Here is a 24,199-nt window from a genome sequence, read left to right on the forward strand (position 1 = left end):
AATAATTTTATTCTTTATGGTATATTTAAATGAAAATAACATTCATGCTACATGGTCGTATGTTAGCAGCAAAAAGATTTGTTAAAGTTATAAAGCGATGTTTTTGTTGAGTTTTTATGTCCTAGTAGTTCCTTAACAAATGATATCAGGCTGACGATTTTCTTTCCTCCAGTGTATTTTTAAAATATCTTTTGCTTATTTATTATTTTTATTAAAAATATTACCACACCATAGTCAGTTAGGAAGTATCGTTGATAATGTACATACAAAAGTATGACACAATTTGAACAGACGACAAAGAAAATGTTAACACTGGATAACGTTTGAATCAGGTGCAGCTAGTTTGCCTATTTCTTTACCTATTTAAGTCACATGTAAACATAATCAGTCTCGTCATTAAATCAGATATAATTATTTTTGTTTTTATGACATTTGCACTCGAGCAAAATATGAACTATTGCATATCAGCTACTTAGTTTTGATTTGTTTTGAATTTCGTGCAAAACAACAAGAGGGCTACCTGCGCTAGCCATCCCTAATTTAGCAGTGTAAGACTAGAGGGAAGGCAGCTATTCATCATCACCCACCGTCAACTCTTGGGCTACTCTTTTACCAACGAATAATGGGATTGACCGTCATATTATAACGCTCCAACGGCTGAAAGGGCGAGTATGTTTGATGGGGATTCGAACCCTCGAATTACGAATCGAGTGTCTTAACCACCTAGCCAAGCCGAGCCGCATCCGTGTGAAGTGAATCTGTATAATTATAGAAAATGTAAAATTAATATATTATTATATTATTATAGCTGATTCAAGATATTTGTTATATCGTAACTCAGAAAGTGTCCCTTTCAACAACAGTTTGTTGAATCTTCACTAGGATTTTAAAAATTGTTCGAAATCACACACTAGCAGGAAGAGGGTTAGGAATCGTAGGTGTTCGACCGCAGCCACAGTTTTTGTAATAATGTTAACCAATTATATATTATTGTTATATATTTATATAGTTATGTATTTATATAGATATATATTTATATAGTTATGTATTTATATAGATATGTATTTATACAGATATATATTTATATAGTTATGTATTTATATAGATATGTATTTATATAGTTATGTATTTATACAGATATATATTTATATAGTTATGTATTTATATAGATATATATATTTATATATTTATAGATATATAATTATATACGTATATACTTGTGGTATTTAATTTCTACAGTCTGCATTTTTCTGATCTAGTTTTAGTTTTTGTTTCGTTGTTTTAAACAGTTACATCCAATGTCCTCTGTTGACACTTCGTAATTGGATGCCGAAGCCATTTTGCTACTACTTAAAACAGTAGTATAAGTTGACAGTTAGTAACTATTCTGCATGTAGATAGTACAGTACGTTACTATAATAAAACATGAATATTCATGTTAACTTAATCATAACTCAGCTATACACTGTTACAACAGAATGATGATTTGTCAACTTTTCATTGGCTGTTTATGTATTTTACGTAATTAACTATGAAATTGTGTAAGAAATATTTCATGCAAAATTACTTTCAGTTATAGCACCAATTTTATACAGATTTCCTTAGGAGTGGCTGTTCCTAAGGCCCCCCAACATTAAGATCTTTTGCGTGCATATTGTGCTTTTGAACTCATAAAGAATATCCCTCTATTTCAAATATTGTGCGTACGATCCCGTAAATAATTACTAAAATAGCACGTAAATTATAAAATATAATTTAGCTGTTTCGGTACGGAAACTTTTTAGGGTTAAACATCAAATTGAAGCGTCATATCTTCTTTTTTTATCCAAATAATATAAAAAATCACATAAATAAGTGGTTATTTATTGGGAACTCGAGAAACAAACAGAACGTTTTTGAAACGCCTTTAACGGTTTTATATCCGTTTTCGCGTGCCACATCTACCTTTGTATTATTAGGCAAGTTCACGACTTAGAATTATTTTGTATTTCGGCCGTTTCTTCTTCACACGGTGTAAATAAACAATATGCTAGATCATGACGAAATTCGTCCTTTCCTACTTTTATTTTCCTATAGGAAACAGCGAAGTAAAACACGTTTGTTTGCTCTACATGTCATCCAAATAAAAAATGAATGATCGTGAAGTGCTAACAATTGTTAACTATTTTCTGACGTATCTATCTCAGGAAGTGTAACAAACTAAAAGATAGTATAATGTAGCCGCACGTTTCTCGTTTTCATTTATATGCTGGAATACTTGTTAGGCTTTAGGACTTGAACAAAATTCTCATGTTAAGATCTTAGAATATATTTAAAAGTATGTCCGTTTAAACTACCATTACGGTAGTAAATATATATACATAAGTAAAATAAGAACAACTACAACTTCTATAAAAATGATTAAATCCAATGGAAGGACAGCGTGATTTTTAAACAGTATGTTCAAACCTTAGATAAAATATAATTAAATGTAATTTTATTGAAAGTGCCAGATTGAAAAACAACACAAATATCCAACACCGGTGTACAAATCGTAAGGTGGGCCATCATGTAATGTGGTTTGGTTTGTAGAGGTACTGGCGGAAGTGTGGGGGTACACTGTCTATCCAGTTTAACCTCAACTTCGCTGTCCTAACATATTTCTAAAAGAAGAAATAAAGACAAAAAGCGGTGATCTCGCCCTCAACGTCCCACATCTTTACCTCTTTTCACTGTCTGCAGCCACGTGTGGAAAGGTAGTTGCTCTCTCTCACACAGAAAACAATAATAATAACATAATTAGGATACATTATATCAATGGGAGAGACAGCAAATCTGTCCTTGAAGTTAACATTCAAGTCCTCAGTATGATGTTTGGACATTAATACTAAGATGTTAAGGTATCACGAACCCAGAATTTTCACAAAATTTCTAACATAAGGACAAAAACATCTTATAAAGCAGACTTGGTTTTGACACAACACTTCAAAACTTTTTACATCAAGACTGCTAGAGTACTGATAAAAACATGACTTTCTGAGTGTCAGATGAAATCCAAATGTTTCCATTTGTTATTATTATTTTCATATCATTCTTATTTCACAAGGCTACAGTAAACGCAACTATGAATATTTTTTTGAAACCTACTAAAAATGAGCTCTCGCGCTGGTCATACAGCTATTTCTATGCTTATTCTTAAAAGAGATTTTATCACTTTTTCATCGTTACTGGATGGATTTCTCTTTGACTCTATTCAAGCACCGAAGCGTATAGTATAAGCGACTAAGTATGGTGTGCCAAAACCTATGCACAGCTACTTAAAAAAACCCTGTGTGAAGGTTTTAGGGCTATTTTTAACTAGGTTCTTCAAAGTCGAGATTTCCACCATTTAAAATTTTCTAAGTTTTTCATTGTTATCAACGTAAGCTTATCAAATACATCCAAGCGTGGCAGAAATGTAGAAACCATTTAAGTATTGTTACACTAGTCGGAAATGTATTGTTTTAGTAGAATGTGTATACAATATATTTATAACAGTGTCTCCAGCCTTATTATTATTGATTATAGTTTTATAAGAGAACAGTAATGAATGCAGTATTGAATATTCCATATGTAATGAATGGAGTATTGAGTATTCCATATGTAATGAATGCAGTATTGAGTATTCCATATGTAATGAATGCAGTATTGAGTATTCCATATGTAATGAATGCAGTATTGAGTATTCCATATGTAATGAATGCAGTATTAAGTATTCCATATGTAATGAATGCAGTATTGAGTATTCCATATGTAATGAATGCAGTATTGAGTATTCCATATGTAATGAATGCAGTATTAAGTATTCCATATGTAATGAATGCAGTATTGAGTATTCCATATGTAATGAATGCAGTATTGAGTATTCCATATGTAATGAATGCAGTATTGAGTATTCCATATGTAATGAATGCAGTATTGAGTATTCCATATGTAATGAATGCAGTATTAAGTATTCCATATGTAATGAATGCAGTATTGAGTATTCCATATGTAATGAATGCAGTATTGAGTATTCCATATGTAATGAATGCAGTATTGAGTATTCCATATGTAATGAATGCAGTATTGAGTATTCCATATGTAATGAATGCAGTATTAAGTATTCCATATGTAATGAATGCAGTATTGAGTATTCCATATGTAATGAATGCAGTATTGAGTATTCCATATGTAATGAATGCAGTATTGAGTATTCCATATCTAATGAATGCAGTATTAAGTATTCCATATGTAATGAATGCAGTATTGAGTATTCCATATGTAATGAATGCAGTATTGAGTATTCCATATGTAATGAATGCAGTATTGAGTATTCCATATGTAATGAATGCAGTATTGAGTATTCCATAAAACAGTTTTAAATTTTATTCAAACTTTATTTTTTCGTCCTGGAAAACTTTTCTAAATCCGTCACTTCCCGCCACTGGAAACATTCGATGTTTTACTAATGCGTATTATTGGAAAATTATTTGTTCAACTTTTCTCGCATTAATTTGAAACAGCCACGTTAAGTATTCATTATTTCTCGAGTTCCTTGTCTTTACGTGGGTTTCTGTTATCATTTCAGTGAGCAGATGATTATTTAAGTAGATTTCTATAATTTTACTAATTTTCGTAGTCTGTTGAAATTGTGAGAGCGTATTTTATTATTACTATTCATATTTTTGTTTCACAAGCCTACATACAACAAAATAGTTTAGGCATTTTGCATCATGATCTGGACAGATATACCACATGAAACTTCCGTGACTCATATTTAAAAAGTTTATTATTTTTTATTCAAAGTCGATTTACGTGGTTATTAATACGTTATATATATATGATGTTTTTACGAGCGGGTTCCTTTATACTCAACGTTTGTTAAATGCGTGTTTACACGAAACTCCAGGCACAAAACTACCTGGCTCAGTAAATAATAGTTGAATGGAAAAACAAATCCAATGTGACAGTAAACTGTTGAAAAACATGTAACGTTCAACTAAGTGCAGATGCACGTTTCCCCTCGGTGGGCTCGGCAGATAAACCAACGTGGCTTTGTTATAAGACAAACACCCTACGCACGTATGTAGTTTAAAATTTATTCTTCACAAATGGAAATAAAAACTTTAGAAACAAGATAATTAAACATTGTTATTTTAAGGGGAAAAGGGACCTTCAGGAAAGTACAGAAACAAGTTAACCCAAAGATTACATCTTCAAGTCTACATCTAGAGACTCTTTAAAAAAAGGCTGAACAAATTTGATAGTGCTTTAAAGATGGAATCAAAATAGAACTGAAGCAAATAATGGAGACGCTAGTTCCAGCCTCGTTTCTTTATTTTTCTTAGAGTTACCTAGTTACAGACATGAAAACAATACTTTCATTAATTCAAGTTGTTTCTGTATTTTTTATATTAACAATTTTTAATTGTCTTGTTACTGCATTAAGCCTAATCCTAAATTATCAGTATAGTTCCTAACTTCTACACTTGGATGTTACTATTTAGTAACACTAGAATGTCTTACATCAGATCATCACTTAGGTAATTTTCGATTTTAGGTTCAGAAAAAGAGAAAGTATTTCAAACTCTTTTAGTGTTATTTAATCGATAATGTATGTTCCATTATTATTAATTACTTCCTACCAACGATTCATAAGCTTCTGAATGCCAGTCCTATAAAATTATTGGGGTTTGTAGGAAAATAATGTAGAGAGGGAAGTTTGATACCAACAATATCTCACCAAACGTTTAACAAGACTTTCCTAGGGTGGAGGTCCATTTTGGGCTGTGCTTTAGCCACTTTACCTGCACTGAACCATTGTTTGTGGCACTTAACACTTTTATAAAAAATACCCATTTTTTATCTTCAGTCACTAACCTGTCCAAAAAAGGTGAGTTACGTTCCTGAGAGTGCAGAGAAGTGCAAATGTCCACTCTTGCTCTAAGGTTGGCTTTTGTCAAATCATGGGGGACCCATTTTCCAAGTTTTGATATCTTTACAAGCTGTTGCAGATGACGGTGAACTGTTGAATGAGTTGAATTAAGCTTCTGTGCTAGTTCTTCAACTGTTACAGCACAATCTTCATCAAGTGCAACCAGCAACAAGTCATCATTAAACTCAACAGGATGGCCTGAATCTGGTGCATCACTTAAGCTGTAGTCACCTGATCTGAACTTCTGAAACCACCTTCAACATTTTCTTTCATTGAGACTCCGAACCATAAACACCTTGAATGTTTCATGTAGTTTCTGCTGCACTATTGCTTTTTTTAAACTCATAAAGCATTATATGCCTAATGGGCTCCTCAGCCACATCCATGTTAATAAGGGTTTACTTGATTAATGATCTGAAAAAGTGGAGTTGGGTTAGTTTCTTTTATTTGTCTGAACATTTTTATACATGTTCTTCTACATATTTTAGTCATTAAAGCCTGCTGCAAAGACAGAAATGATGATGCAATTTTAGTATTAAATTTTCGGACATTACTTATGGGATGACTTGATACAAATTATCCACCTACAGAACATGTGAAATGTCAAAATAAGTAATTCTAATTTTTTCCCTATAATAAATTTAGAAATTATTTTGATTGCGGATATTATAATATATAATATAATATAATTATATTATAATTGTGTTTTAATCACTATTTTGATATTTATATTAATATTGTTTATTTATAGTACTTAACGTTTCTGTCATTAAAAATCAGTTTTTTACTAATATATTAACATTGGACATTTTGTGGCTGAGTTCTTTATTTTTATTTTGTTTTCTCTCTCCATAATTACTCATAAGAATGTAGGAGCACGGGATTATTTTGAATTTCACTCAAACCTACACGAGGGCTGTCTGCACTGCCCATCCCTAATTTAACAGTGAAAGTCTAGACGGAAAGCAGCTAGTTATCACCAACCACTACCAGTTCTTTGGCTACTCTTTTACCAACAAATAGTGTTATTGACTGTCACGTTATAACGCCCCCCACGGCTGAAAGGGCGAGTATGTATTGGAGGTGATGGAAATTCGAACCCACGGATTACAAGTTGATACCTTAACCACCTGGCCATGCCGGGCCAACAAAAAATACAGCAAACAATCGTGATACTCTACACCCTTCATTTAATATATTGACAACTTCGCACTGGTTATTTAGTTTTCATATGACTACATTCGTACTAAAACATAAGTTTTGACAAGTTCCATTCAGTAGATTATATTACACTGAACGTTATTAGAAATTTTTAGTGTTAGCTTTGACTCAAGTGACCCTGCGTATTATACAGAGTTGTAACATCTAATTACAACAACTATCAACAAATATATAATTAAAACAACCCAACATAATACAAAGCAATGAGAATGACATCAACAGTCACTACTAAAACAGTGATGGTAAAGGTTGAACTAAATCGATTTATTGATTAGTAAAAGTAAAGTAAATAATTGAAAACAACCAACCAATGCTTATTGTTCAAACAGTAACAAGTATATATGTGTCGTGAGGGTATAAACCCCTTACTGACAAAACATTAAACTTACGCACAAGAGTGTTGAATCAGAATATGTTAAGAACCATTACATTCTTGTATTTCCGACTCATAACAAACATACTATGATTTACATCGATTATTTCAAAGTTCAATTAGAGATGAAGATAATTGTAGCATGACCTCCTCCTGGTGAAAGAAAATGTAATGACTTTAAATAAACTTCCAATCTTAAACATTAGCAAGAGTTCTTTTCAAATAGCTTTACTTTAAATGTATATTTTTTGTAATTTTTACCACTGCTTTAAGTTTATAAATAATAATATACTTTATTGTTTTTATTTTTATTTAATAAATTTGTCTTAAAATTGAAATGTTTAATCTGAACAACCAAGCCTGAGGCTCTTAGATTTCAGGTAGCGGTCACTAAGTTTTAACTACTGACCGATCGGAAATCAATCAGTTATGAACACCCGATGCCGTAAGGTCTTCGCCTGGCTCTTTGAACTCAATAACAGGATTGAATCTCACTTTTACAAGGTGTTCACCACAGTTGAAAGTGTTCAGTAGCATTAAGACTGGATTGAATCTCGCTTTTACAAGGTGTTCACCACAGTTGAAAGTGTTCAGTAGCATTAAGACTCAAACTCTACACCCTTAGCTCCTTACCCTAACACGCTAATGACTAGGCTACGCCATGTTCTTTCTTTCGTTTTCAAAAACATACTTTATCCTGTAGCTTTTGAAGATCAGATATATACAGTTTTTAAAAGTAATTTACTAATTGTGAAATATCTGACAGTTGGCCTTTCTGCAAGACGAACATAAATTTAAGTTACATAACTTCATGTCACCCCCCCCCAGTCCTGTATGAAATGTTTATCAGCTTTTCGAGGTTATGATACACCCTGGGAATTATTTGCAACAGAAAAAAGAGGTTTATTACGCGATATCATGGATATTACATTCAAATGATGTCAGTGACCCATTAGAAAGAACGAGAAGACCCAGAACGTTGTAGCTACATCTTTAATGGACTTGACCTTGTTTTTGTTATCCCCGCCTTAGCACTAAAACAAGCTTCAAAGAAGAAGTGTTATTTTAGGACAGAAGGTTAGCTGGTCTTTGTGCGGTAACTTTGATACAAATAGTTGTGGAAATCTGACCTACGTGTAGATATGGGTCAATAGGAAATATTTCAAACATCTTAATAACAGATCTGTTAATGGAAATGTTCATAATCTAGGTAAAGACGGCTTCGGTAAACAGCCAGTTCACAGCAGAGAACGGACACCATGTGGTTACTTGTTTACAGGTGAAAATATATAATTTTAATTCAGTGTGCATAACTTAGTGTACAGAATTTGTCAAATGTTTTGGTTAAAACAGCATAATGAATGAGTTTCCCTGTCAGTGTAACCCGTTACGTTTCAGTTTTATTCTGCTGGCAAGTTTGGTTACAACTTTATAATGTTTATGTGGCTGTGAAGTTCGCTAGCTACGTCTAAAAGTAATATTTTTGTACAGCTACATAAGGTAAGTTTCTTTTTTTATTATCGTAATTTCCCATTTAAGTGAACTTGTCCGTCAGTGACTGGTTTCAAACATGAGAATGTAACAGGAAAACTGTGGTATTCATTGTGAACACAAGATGTAAGAGAAATTACAGTAACAAACAAAAACGGATTATAGACTTTCCATCACTGTTAGAAAGTCCAGAGTGGAGACAGTTTAAAGCCAGTAACATGCTCAAATACATAATGTTTTGACTTCTGTTTGTTTTTATGTAAGCCAATACTTATAAATCAAACACACTCACATTAAATTAAGTACATTTCAAACAGTTGTATGTTGTGAAAATTTAATGATTAGGGTGGAAGCATGTTTTGAAAAAGTTCTATAAATATATGAATGTCTAAACGTATTAACATATGTCAACGGATTAACATATGAATGTCTCAACGGATTAACATATGAACGTCTCAACGGATTAACATATGAATGTCTCAATGGATTAACATATGAATGTATTAACGGATTAACATATGAATGTATCAATGTATTAACATATGAATGTATCAACGTATTAACATATGAACGTCTCAACGATTAACATATGAACGTCTCAACGTATTATTCAGTAGTTTCACAAAATTTTATGCTCATTTATTTTGTTTGCTTTTAGCATAAAATTATGCAATAAGCGTAAACACATGGCCAATTGGTTAGGGCGCTCGATTCGTAATCCGAAGCTGGCGGTTTCGAATCCCCGTCACAGTAAGCATGCTCGCTGTTTCAGCGGTGGGAGCGTTATAATAAACAAGAGTTGGCGATGGATGGTGATACTAGCTGCCTTCCCTCTAGTCTTAAACTGATGAATTAGGAACGGCTAGCATAGACAGCCGTCGTGTAGCTTTGCGAGAAATTCAAAAACAAGCAAACAGACGCTAATTACAAAGTAACTTTACACATTCTCGCTATTTGACAAAAACCAGTAATCAGTAATTTGTTGTTATCGTACATTTGCTTTACGAGGGAATTTGTGTGTGGTCTATAATGTTGATATAAATACTGCGAGGTATAAACATATGTGACACGCGAGATTCTAACCACATAGTGTCAGCCTTGAAGAAATACAATACACAAATATATAAAATAACTATACATCTATGGAAGTTAAATCACTGTCTGCTGAAGTCAGACCACTGAAGTCGTGGATAACGATTTCTTTGTGTTCTCATTTTGATATAATTAAATTTTTAATTTATTACGTGCACATCGTGACTATAATCTGGATAGGACGTGAATCTGGAAATCAAAATGATACCGTACATTCATTGGTAACTTCACGTGCAAAATCAAACTAGCTAGTCATTTAACAAGTCGGTATATACTCCCACGGACCTTACCCAGACAATACTCATGAATGTTAGTCAAGTTGAACAGCTATAGCCTAGGTATAAGGACATTATACATTCAAATATTGTATTACAAATATGTAATTTATCGTGTGCATGATCAAATATTTTCAAATTACAAAAAATGTTGAAGGTACGAGGAACCCATTATTATTGCCTAGCTTTGTCAAAAATCGCGTCTAAAGGCCCTCACTAGATGGGGTGACAGTGTTTTGTAAGTTCTAAATTTCCTTTGGCCATGGGAGCCTTATAGTACGTAGAGCGATAGACTGAGTTTCTTTTATATACAAATATGATATTCATTGCAATAAAGAGTACAGATTCTTCACAATGGCTATTCCATAGAGTAGACTCAACATAGTATAGAATTAGGCCCAGAGTACATTCTTTAAAATATAGTATAGTATTAGGCCGAGAGTACAGTACGACTTTTTTGTTTAAAGTTAAGCACAAAGCTACACAATGGGCCATCTGTGCTCAGCCCACACTCTTTCTAGACTGCACCACTTCACTAGGAAGATGAACAGAAGAAAGGTGTGATTTTTATCAGGAAAAGAAATGCATAATTTTATTCAGTATAGGTTTAATAGAACAATACAGGAATGATACATATGATTTATAGAACAATTACAAACAAACATCAAAGACACGATTAATAAAGTCATGAGAAACATACTGAATGGTACAAAAAATAATAACATGTTAAAAACATAAATGAGAAATGAACAGAAGTACGTCGATAGCAGGATAAAACCGTTAGAACGTGAATAGGTAATTGTAAGAATCAAACCAATCACACTTTCCTCTCTCTGTACATCCAAATATTACCCGAAACGTCTCGGGTTATCCATGCTAAATAGTAGAACCCGCCTGGACCAACTTGTTGTCTTTATTTAATATAAACCAGAAAGATTTTAGGATGCATCACAAGAATGGTAGACAAGGTTTATATGAAAATTATGTAGAAAGATGAATTTCATTTTTTTTGACAAGTTAACCTGTTAAAGAACCCAAGGTTCTTGTTGAAACCACTTCCAGATTATCATTAGGGATAAACCCATTAGTGGACTCATTCGTTCGACCATCTACTGAAGAGAAGTTCACTATCAACATGAAATCAAGTGTTGATAAAATAAAAAAAGAGGTAATTTCGTTTTCGTAAAATAAATCCACAAAACAAAATGAGTTGGTCAGCTAACAGTTCCGAAATACTAAGTGAATTAATTTAAATGTTGTTTTATCTCAATAACTACTCGTTTAATTATTGTAATGTATATCTTTGTGAATATTAATATTGTTCATCATTGAATTAGCGAGTTGTTTGTCGATTACTGTGCTTTGTGAATTTTTCCTTTGACAAAGGTACAGAAGTGTCGCACGTACGAGAAATTAACTGTTCTTTGTGAAGTTAAAACCTATCGCCAGCCATTGAATCCATGCAAGAAATTGTAATTGAAGAAATAAAACATTGGCGATACAATTTAGTCGAGCAGACTTTGCATTATTAAAAAAACAACCCGAAATTAGAAGTCATTATTATGGTATATCGCTAACACAGTTGGGACGTAAAACCTCTTGTTTAAAGAGTGTGGCTTAGTCTAACGCATTTTCGTTGTATCAATAGATGTATAATACGTCTACAACATTTATGCTGGTTAGAGATAAAGCAGGGGTACAAAAGCCTTCACTAATTAATGTGTAACCCACTTCATTATAAATAGTAACCTATATAACCTACTTCCTTATAAGTAGTAACCTGTATAACCTACTTTACTGTAAATAATAACTGTATAACCTACTTCATTGTAATTAGTAACCTGCATAACCCACTTCATTGTAATTAGTAACCTGTATAACGCACTTTATTGTAAATAGTAAGTAACCTGTATAACCTACTTTACTGTAAATAATAACTGTATAACCTACTTCATTGTAATTAGTAACCTGCATAACCCACTTCATTGTAATTAGTAACCTGTATAACGCACTTTATTGTAAATAGCAAGTAACCTGTATAACCTACTTCATTATAAATAGTAACCTGTATAACCTACTTTATTGTAAACAGTAACCTGTATAACCTACTTGATTGTAAACAGTAATCTGTGTAGCCTACTTCATTGTAAACAGTAGCCTGTATAAACCACTTCATTGTGAAAAATAACGTGGAAAGTTACTCAATAGTTAATGTTTATTTGTAATTAACTGTGAATATAAAACTGGGTATTTCTGTGAAGTATTTTAATAGTTTTGCAGAAGAAAATACATTAGAATATAGCTGTTGTAAGTATTTATTAAAAGAAGTATAGGTTATGTTCGTCACTGATAGTAACATGTAAAAGCGTCACTGACTTCGGACACAGTACAACTACGCTAATACTAACAACAATTTCCATTCTCAACAAAGAAACGAAGTCCACACGTTCAAGTTGTTTTTATTCCGTAATAGTGTTGTATTGAGATGTGCCGTGTTTGTGTGTTTACGTTATTTTAATTTATTGTTTTGTTTTTAGTTATAAGATCCGTACTATTAAAACTACGAAGTATAAGTATGTTCCAACTATATTTTTGCATTGCTAGCTTCCTGTGTCAAGATCATCCATACAGAAGAGAGAGAGTCTGTTAGGCCTAAACCGGTTACTGTACACCTGACCTGGTATTGGCTAGTATGCGGAAGTGCAAGGGTGTACACTCTTCACTTACTAGTAGTTACGAATGTTTATGCTAGTATTTTAACAGGAGAGTGTATATGACGCATTGTATATTTAATATTTTAGATATCAGAACAACCTCTTGTCTTTATGTTGAAATATGTCTAACTGGTGCCATAGGGACAAGTGCCAGCAGTCTTTTGTTTTTGAATTTCGCCTTCAGGCCTATTTGAAGTAATAGACAAGACGGAAGGTAGCCAGTCGACAGCACCCACGGCCAGATTTTGGGTTACTCTTTACCAGCGAATAATATTCTCGACTGTGACTTTATGACGTTCCCATGGCTGAAAGGGCAAGGTTGTTTTGTGTGGCAGGAATTTAAACCCGTAACTCTCAGATTGAGAGTCGAGTGTTTCAACAATCAGGCCATGCCGGACCTGGCACAACACCAATCGTACTATAGTACGAAAAAAACAATAACATTTCAATTCAGAAATCCCAAAGTTTCAATTGTCAACATTTATAAAAAACAATAATTAATGAACGTAACCATATTACATAATGTCACTAGTCACTATACGGTATGTTATATAATGTCGTTGGTCATCCTTTACAGATGGTCGCATATGGCAAGTTCAGGTTTGTTGGAATTCATTTCTCGATTAAAAACGTGTCTACAAAACTAACATTATCTGCCTTTGGACAATTATTTAAGTTATATTTACTATTATGAAGAAAACTGTAAACAGTCAAAAAACTCCCAGAAAAAACTGTAAATACTTGAAAATAAAGAGATGAACTGTAGATATATATAAGTAAACACGAAATTATTTCTGTTGTAATAAAATATTTCTTTGTAGGAATGAAAATTTGAGTATTGTCGATAATTTTGATTACTGCGCAATCAAAGAAATTTCCGGAAAACTTGGATGTGATGGCAACCCTGTTGTTCTAGCATTTAATGGTTGTTTTTTGTTGTAAATTTTAGATATAACGACAAAACTTCAAACGGGCACTCTGTGGGTCAGTGGTAAGCTTAAATTAAAATCAGAAATTAGATTATTCGCGTTGGACTGAGCGCAGAGATCATCTTGTATAGCCTTACGCTGCAACATACAAGTTTCAAAGTTGACTATCCTTCCTATTAAAAAAAAGAAACAAAGGTGTTTTCCGTGTTTTTTACACCTAATTTTTATTTTTCCTGGAAGCTATTTTAACTACGTGTTCTCATAGATGTGTATACTGTATATTCATAATGTCAGAAAACACGTAGGTTCAAGAAGCCTTATACAAAGAGACAAAAGCCTTATAACACGAACACTTTCCAAAGGTGGACCCTCTTTCTTCAGGGGCAAACTGGAAACTATATATATATATATATATATATACACACAGTCATATGTATGTGTGTGTGCTAAGTTTGAACTGATACATTAGAAGGAAGGCGCTTAGCCAACAGAAAATATTCTAAAAGTTGTGGATAGACGCCGTTGTCTAACTGTCCCTTCTCTAGCTTAAAAAACCAAAATTAGAGGGGCTAGTGTAAATAGTGGTTGAGCAAGTTTACAATTAGTATGACTTTTATAAATAAACCATTCTCTTACAATATCAGAATGTAATTTCTTGATTTGGAAGTTACTGTATTTTGGGTACGAATAATTAATTATTTTAAACGCTTAATTAAAATCAGACTTGTAATCATCTCGTCTTAGTAAGTAAAACAAATATAATTAAAAATGTATTAATGTAATTTTGATTTTTTAATATATTTTGTCACCATATTTTTTAGTTAAATTTTAGACTATCTTATACAAAGCAGTTTTATTAGAAGGTAAACACTAAAGTTAAGATCTTCCTTGATGTATGATGTTAAACATTTTGTTTGGTGAAAAACGTCCAGGTTTAAGTATACCCATCATTTAAGCGTGTGGTCAGGATTTCGGTTTTTGGTGAGAAAGGGGGTGGGAGAGAATATACCTAGAAAAATACCCCCCCCCCAAAAAAAAAAGAGGAAGTTGCCACTTTTAGGTATTTTCTTTGGGGGGGGGGGGCAGTACGAGTGAAATTTCGTGGAGAGACCAGCGTACATTTATGTACGTCTACTGTTAACCGGCTATCCTGTAACTTATTGTTACATTTATAACGCTCCTCCAGGTAGAACGTAAGGAGTGAGGTCAGGCTTATCGTGACTTTTGTCCTTTCTGATCCAAGGCCACCCGCGAACCATAGAATGTTTGACAATTCATTTTTCAAATTTCACATCCCTAACACTGAAAGGTCAAACGTTAGTGGTATAACACAAATTTTGTTCCTGGATAATATGTGTTAGTTCTTAATTGCTTATGTTGTAAAAGTACAGAAAATGGCCATTATTCCCTTCAAACTTTGCTTTTGTGACCTGGATAATGAAATTTAGAAATTAACCTATTTTCTATGTAAAAACGGGCAAATCTGCACATTTTCATTAACATAAGGTCTGAATAAAACAACATATGAATCAAGATTTACATGTATTTATACTAAAGTTATACAAAACTGTTTAGAAGTGAGTAGTTTTTCGATATTTGCGACTGTAATGTAAATCACTTTCACGTATCAGCCCCCAAATATAGTCTCCCATCATGTTTTCCTTATACGCTCCCAGGTTACAAAAGCAAAGTTTGAAGAGAAAAATAGGTCTTTTCCATTTACTTTAGGCATAAGCAATTGGAAAATAACACTTTCTGTCCAGGAACAAGAAAAAGTAAACATTTTGTTACATAGTGTAATTAGACTAGTGTTCACTATTAACAGATGAATCAGTTTGTTGTTTGTTTTATAAAGTAAAATTAAAATCGTACTTCTCTTGGTTACATCAAATACAAATTTTAAGACAAAACAAACGGTAACTCTTATGTATATGTCCTACACCTAATTACGTTAACAAATTACTTGAAATAGAATATATATTTTATCGTACCGTGTAAAGAAAATACTAAGCTAGCCACTGGAGGACAAAACGGGATATCTGTAAAAGTACACAATAAGTTATCCGTGCTCTGCGCAACCCAGGTATCGAAACCAGTTACAAGCCTTTAGCCTTAACCCTGAGCCGTCGCTGGGGAGTATGTGGTAAAAATATAAAGAAAGACTTTTAGATCTCTCAAAATGTTTTACTCTCTAAAGTCGCACGAAGAAAATAAGAAATTTCTAGTGCTGCTGACAGAAGCAGTGAATGAGTGACACCAGTTTTCTGATTGTAACTTACTCACACAATGGATGTAACTTTCACGCTTGTGTTGGTTTTTCACACACGTTTTTCCTCGTTGTGATTATTATATGTGCGTGTGTGTGTACATTAAAATTTATTGAATAAGTTTCCTTATACTTGAAGTGTTTTTTCGCCGTATTAACAGAAAAAAGGCCAAACATGTGGTTTCCTGCACTTTGAGGTTAGGGCTATTCATAATAAAGGTCGTACATATTTCAGATTCCACTATGTAATCAGGCTTGTTACATCTCTCGCTTCAACGAACTGGGAACTTGGTTGTCAAGGTGATGCTAATTTCAGTTCACGCTGTATCCCGGTCCTTGACCCTCCCCTGGCGGACTAATATGTAACTACATTTATGCCTTAGACATGCTCAACTGTGTCTTGGATTTTTGTAGAAATGTCACCCGTCAATATACGATCCCCTAACACAAACCATATCTACTTGAAGTTATTCGTGTAAATAACTTTGTTTTAAAGCATTATAATTAGTTAGCTGTGAACGACAGATTTTCAAACGAAACCTTCTTACAATTAATCTTTTTTTTTAAGAAAAAAACTCAAATCTGCATAAACCACGCCCCTGAAGGGTCATAAGACGTTAAGTTCCAGTTTTTGATATTTGTAGTGAGCACAGCATAGACAGTCAATTATGTACCTTTGTGTTTAATGACAGAGAAGTTTAAAGTGTCGAAAGTTTTGTTAAGAGAGGCCAGATTTCTATTTCACCATGAGAGTGAAAAGTGCTTTGTTAACGTTTGTTTTTTTTAATCAACAACTTTAGATGCTCTGATGAAGCCACTGGTGACTACAACACTGTCAGTGTCATCTTTTTCACCGTCTCCAACAATAATTTGTGTGTTGTTAAAGCCATCTAGAACTGGGATCTCCAACAATAATTTGTGTTGTTAAAACCATCTAGAACTGGGATCTCCAACAATAATTTGTGTGTTGTTAAAACCATCTAGAACTGGGATCTCCAACAATAATTTGTGTGTTGTTAAAACGATCTAGAACTGGGATCTCCAACAATAATTTGTGTGTTGTTAAAACGATCTAGAACTGGGATCTCCAACAATAATTTGTGTGTTGTTAAAACGATCTAGAACTGGGATCTCCAACAATAATTTGTGTGTTGTTAAAACGATCTAGAACTGGGATCTCCAACAATAATTTGTGTGTTGTTAAAACGATCTAGAACTGGTGTCTCCAACAATAATTTGTGTGTTGTTAAAACGATCTAGAACTGGGATCTCCAACAATAATTTGTGTGTTGTTAAAACCATCTAGAACTGGGATCTCCAACAATAATTTGTGTGTTGTTAAAACCATGTAGAACTGTTATCTCCAACAATAATTTGTGTTGTTAAAACGATCTAAAACTGATATCTCTAATAATAACTTGTGTTGTTAAAACGATCTAGAACTGGTATCTTCAACAATAATTTGTGTGTTGTTAAAACGATCTAGAACTGGGATCTCCAACAATAATTTGTATTGTTAAAAATTATTTAGAATTGGTGCCATGTGTGTGCAGTATTTGTTACATTGAAGAAGTAGAATAACTGGCGTCATCATGGGTAATACGTGTTCCCATTCCGTCCATCTTGCTCCCTGCCGTTCCTCCATGTTACCATCATTTGAAATAAAAGATAATGAACAAAAAGGAATATTGAAATACAGATCTTCTGCAACCCGACTCCTACCTCCTCCACAACCTGGCCAGTGTCTGAGAATTACTGAAAATGGGAATATCCTTCTAAATGGAGGGACTATTAGTGGTCGGAAACTGCCCAGTCTTATAGAAGAAGAAGCTGATTCCGAAGTTCTGAGGATTTTACAAAAACGGATGTCCAGATTAGATGAGCGTGAAAGAAACACCGATCACGTTCACAGATCTCACAGTGATCCCGACATTAGTCACAGTTTGATAGAACAGAAAAACTGTGGGGAGAAAAGACACTTCTTTAAAAGTGCTGCTGCTGTCAGTCCCAGTAAAGCTAAGATCAAATCGAGGAAGACAAACCGTGCCCCTGAACCACCTCGGTCGGACAGACGGCAGGATAAATCAGACCCATATTCACTTAGACATGGGACACATTTTAAACCGAACAGGAAAGAATGGAAAGCGAAACAACCTGCACCTCCTCCGCCACCACCTCTTTTATCCAGTGAGAGAGGTAAGTTGGAAACACTCCAAGAAGTTCCTGGAGATGGAGACAGCAGGAGTTCAAGCGATGCATTTAGGATAAATATTTCAGAAAACAGAGATATTTCGAAAAATATAAATAAAAACCTGTATGAAAATACAGAACAAAGTCAGAGTAAAGAAAGACAAGAGAGATACCCAACTAAAGTGGAAAGAGAGGCAAATGTTACAACCGATAATAAGTTTGAACAGATGAGAAACGTTGTGTTTAACAGTAAAAACATCACATTGGAAACTCACGAGTTACGATCAACATCGAGTCTCGTGTGTAATAAGACAGAGAATCGAAATGCTGGTACGTTCAAAGAACAGATTGAAGCAGCAGCGAGAAAACATTTCCAACGAAGTAAAGAAGTCTCGAAAAGTACAGAAAAAACTAAAACTGACCAACAGGGAAGAGGACAGCATTTTGAAAGTAAAACTGAGTGTTGTTCGTCCAGAAAATTTTATTTTTCAGAAAACGTATCCTCAAAATGTAAAAGATCTGAGGGATTGATATTAACTGAGGCCCACAATCCAAAAAAATCCACCGAAACTCGAGACAAAAACCCTATTGTCACAAAAGCTGTAGTTTCTCACACATTTTCTGCATCAGACCAGCCTGAGAAGATAACGAAAATTATAGAATTTACTAAAAATGAAATTTCTAATCAACTAGGGTGTCTTAGAGGTCATAAATCAACTAAACACACGAATTCTGAAGTTCAACAAGAAGTTCTAAACAACAGCATAAAGGCTGCATTAGATCGAACAGACACACCTACTTTAAGTCGTTATAATATGGTATATAGATCACTCGATAATAGATCAGATGAATCTGAAAGAACAGAGGTGAAACATGCAGACTACAAATCACATTTTAGTGATTCTGATGAAAATAACACTGACATTAGGCTTCAGCTTAAGCCTACTCTTCCAAGGAAACACCTTGAAATCCCTAAATTTTCTCCTTCAGAAGCCTGGAAGTGTTTGAACATTGATCGAATAATAGGTCATCACGAGTCAGACCTCAGCAGCAACGAGGAGGACATCCACGAAGAAAAGATCAATCAAAGGAACAGATCATCTGTTCCCCAAAGATCCATTGTTGACCTCTGTGATGATTCAAAATTTTCTCAAGATGGCGAATTTGCACATAAAGAAGAAGCACCACCAAAGATAGACACGAACCAAAGACCAGAAGTTCTGGGAAGTTCCTCTCCGGAGATGTCAGCTACGGACAGACAGACTTGGATTCCACAGAATGATCTTGAGGATTCGGAAACAGGAAGCGTTAATAACTGTGGATCTAATCAGAAACATAAATACAGTTCTCAAAACATGTTAACACAGGCGAAGCTATCACTTCCAGGTAATATGTTTGGCGGGCATCAGTCTTTACCAATACTCAGTGACGTTATGTGTGACAATGGTGTCAATTCTTCGTCTTTTAACAAAGGGAAACACGGAAAATGCAAAAAGAAAGACAAAGATGGTATGGTTACATCTCAACATTTTAACAGTCTCAGAAACATAAAGAAGGCGTTCAGATTTGGAAACAAAAATATCATTGATGAAGCCCACTCAAGATTAGGTCCTAACTGGTCATTAAGTCGCAGTATACCAAACAATATCTATAAAATTCACGAAACAGAAAATATAGGTTTGAGAAAAAGTCTGTCAGGCTCTATGTTTCCTTCTTCACACGACGAACCTGACAGAACAAACGTATTTTCAAAACAGACACAAGAAGTCCAGTCTTTTCTATTACAAGACAAGGGACCGATGATGTATTTACCAAAATATGCATCTTCACGATCCTTTAGCGACCCTAACAAAGAATGTAAACGAAATCCATCAACAACAAAAGGCCATTCTAAGGAGAAGAAAAGATTTGCCTTTGATAGCACCATTAGGAAGCACGAAAGGCAAAAGATAGAACTGAAGCTTTCCCGGCAAGCAGCAATGAAGGAGAAGGAGCGAGAAAAAGAAATTGAATTGATGAATAAAGTTGAAGACGAATTCCGCAAACAAAGAGATAAGGAGAAGATAAGCATTCGATACCAACTTAGAATTTTGAACAGGGAAGAAAACAAAGATGACTCTAATCTAGATAAACAATACATGATTGGCCAATTCCCAAATAAAAATGAGGAAGATGTTTTCATTAGTGACTCAACTACTGGAGAATCAGATGAAAAGCGTTCAGCATATACTTCTGAAAACTCTTCACCACAAATCACACCTCAGAACCAGCCTCAGTGGACAACAGGTATGAGAAAATGGTTAAGAAGACAACGACAAGCTGATGATTCTAAGAAGGAATTCAGCCCTCCTAGGCCAGAGCCAGAAGGAGCCAGGTCATCTGGAGATGAGAGTCAACAACGTGATGAATGCTGGTGTCAACAAAGTACAATGTGCCAGTCATTAGCTGTTGCAAATAACAGAGAAAATAGTAACGTTTATGACACGCTAGAAGTAAGAAAGGATGTGGTGAACAAATCATGTACGGATGGGGAAGTTTGTAACGATAACTCTCCCATGGAATACAATTTTACAAATTGGAACTGGAATTCCAATTTCAAGGAAAGACCAGTTCAATTCTGTAGTAGAGAGAACACTACTAGACAGACAACTGAAAGTGTAAATCAAGAGAAACATAAACTCAACACTTCACGTATTAACCCAAGACATGGTAAAGACTGTGTGTTTTCTAAACAACTCAATAATCGAGATGACAAAGAATACATCCAGCATCAGAAATCAAGATGTGCTCTGACTGACTGGTTGCCAGAAAGTAAACAATACAGCTGGAGTATGGGTTTGAGAAGGAAGTCTTGTGATGAAACTTCAGATGATGAATCTTCAAGTGCAAGTGACCACAACAAAAGTTCAAAACAAATGAAATACGTTAAGAAAGACTGCTTACTGAACAACAGTTCATGTCGACACATGTCGGACAGTGAACCTCAAACTTGTGACAAACAAGAATATAATGGACTGAATAAATGTGATCTCACCTTAGTACTCGTACAGCCCGTTACCACAGAAGGTGGAGCTGATATACAAGGTAAAACGAACTAGTTTTCACCAACTGAAGTTTTTAGTTAACTATTTACTTCTCAGTTGTGAATTGGTTGGACATATTTTATTCTTTTGTTGTTGCTGTTTATTTATGTATGTATAAATATTTTCATTTGTTTTCACTTTTAAAATATAAAAATAACATGATAGCACTTATCTACACAAAGACAAGGACGAGTGACTTTGTTAATAGAGATGTAACGCAACAAGTACGAGGGACTAGTAATACAGGTGTAACGCAACAAGGACGAGTGACTTTGTTAATACACGTGTAACGCAACAAGGACGAGTGACTTTGTTAATACAGGTGTAACGCAACAAGGACAAGTGACTTTGCTAATACAGGTTTAACGCAACAAGGGCGAGAGACTTTGTGAATACAGGTGTAACGCAACAAGGACGAGTGACTTTGTTAATACAGGTTTAACGCAACAAGGGTGAGTAACTGGTAATACAGGTGTAACGCAAGAAGGGCGAGTGACTTTGCTAATACAGGTGTAACGCAACAAGGACGAGTGACTTTGCTAATACAGGTTTAACGCAACAAGGGCGAGAGACTTTGTTAATACAGGTGTAACGCAACAAGGACGAGTGACTTTGTTAATACAGGTTTAACGCAACAAGGACGAGTGACTTTGTTAATACAGGTTTAACGCAACAAGGACGAGTGACTTTGTTAATACAGGTGTAGCGCAACAAGAGCGAATGACTTTATTAATACAGGTGTAGCGCAACAAGAGCGAATGACTTTATTAATACAGGTGTAGCGCAACAAGAGCGAATGACTTTATTAATACAGGTGTAGCGCAACAAGGACGAGTGACTTTGTTAATAGAGGTGTAACGAAACAGGGGCGAGTGACTTTGTTAATAGAGGTGTAACGCAACAGGGGCGAGTGACTTTGTTAATACAGGTTTAACGCAACAAGGGCGAGTAACTTTGTTAATACAGGTTTAATGCAACAAGGACGAGTGACTTTATTAACACAGGTTTAACGCAACAAGGGCGAGTGACTTTGTTAATACAGGTGTAGCGCAACAAGGGCGAGTAACTGGTAATACAGGTGTAACGCAAGAAGGGCGAGTGACTTTGTTAATACAGGTGTAACGCAACAAGGACGAGTGACTTTGTTAATACAGGTTTAACGCAACAAGGACGAGTGACTTTGTTAATACAGGTTTAACGCAACAAGGACGAGTGAGTTTGCTAATACAGGTTTAACGCAACAAGGACGAGTGACTTTATTAACACAGGTTTAACGCAACAAGGGCGAGTGACTTTGTTAATACAGGTGTAGCGCAACAAGGGCGAGTAACTGGTAATACAGGTGTAACGCAAGAAGGGCGAGTGACTTTGTTAATACAGGTGTAACGCAACAAGGACGAGTGACTTTGTTAATAGAGGTGTAACGAACAGGGGCGAGAGACTTTGTTAATAGAGGTGTAACGCAACAGGGACGAGTGACTTTGTTAATAGAGGTGTAACGCAACAGGGACGAGTGACTTTGTTAATAGAGGTGTAACGCAACAGGGACGAGTGACTTTTTACTACAGGTTTAACGCAACAAGGACGAGTGTCTTTGTTAATACAGGTTTAACGCAATAAGGACGAGTGATTTTTTTAATACAGGTGTAACGCAACAACGGCGAGTGACTTCGGTAATATAGGTGTAACGTAACAAGGATGAGTGACTTCGATTGGGTGTAACTCAACATTTGTTTAAGTAATATTTATCATCTATTGTACAGAAACTTGACTGGTGTACCATTACAGAGTTATAATTGTTTTAATAAATAAAAAGTATTATGATAGAGTTCCTCTTGCTAAGTATCCACATCTTATCAAGCTGAAAACACCTACTATAGTGGTCGGATATTATTCTGGCTTGAAAGCAACATACATTTATTATAACACTACGACCTGGCTTTCAGGCAATACACACGTACTATAATGTATGAACCTTACCCATAATTTGAGAACAATATATATTTACTACTATATTCAGATTGTGCCCGATTATCATTCAGTACACACTACAATATTCAGTTGGTGCCCAACTGTAAGTCAGTACGCACTACAATTTTCAGGTCGTGCCCGAATATAAATCAGTACGCACTACAATTTTCAGGTCGTGCCCGACTATAAATCAGTACGCACTACAATTTTCAGGTCGTGCCCGAATATAAATCAGTACACACTACAATTTTCAGGTCGTGCCCGACTATAAATCAGTACACACTACAATATTCAGGTCGTGCCCGACTATAAATCAGTACACACTACAATTTTCAGGTCGTGCCCGACTATAAATCAGTACACACTACAATTTTCAGGTCGTGCCCGACTATAAATCAGTACACACTACAATTTTCAAATCGTGCCCAAATATAAATCAGTACACACTACAATTTTCAGGTCGTGCCCGACTATAAATCAGTACACACTACAATTTTCAGGTCGTGCCCGACTATAAATCAGTACACACTACAATTTTCTGGTTGTGCCCGAGTATAAATCAGTACACACTACAATTTTCTGGTCGTGCCCGACTATAAATCAGTGCACACTACAGTATTCATGGCTTTAACTCAGTATGCACTACATGTGGTGGAAAT

The 24,199-nt window shown here is 34.7% G+C and overlaps 1 protein-coding gene across 2 annotated transcripts in view; it reads left to right on the top strand.

Annotated features, from left to right (window-relative positions):
• Positions 1-24,199, top strand: part of LOC143248508 (uncharacterized) — a 51,853-nt gene that overhangs the window by 26,725 nt on the left and 929 nt on the right. For both annotated transcript variants that reach the window (XM_076496923.1, XM_076496922.1), the window contains exon 2: positions 17,097-21,570. In XM_076496923.1, the coding sequence (XP_076353038.1) occupies positions 17,889-21,570 (3,682 nt within the window). In that variant the 5' untranslated portion in view covers positions 17,097-17,888. The remainder of the gene's footprint in view (positions 1-17,096; positions 21,571-24,199) is intronic.

This window comes from Tachypleus tridentatus, chromosome 4 (assembly GCF_004210375.1).
Source record: "Tachypleus tridentatus isolate NWPU-2018 chromosome 4, ASM421037v1, whole genome shotgun sequence".
Classification (NCBI taxonomy): Eukaryota; Metazoa; Arthropoda; class Merostomata; order Xiphosura; family Limulidae; genus Tachypleus; species Tachypleus tridentatus.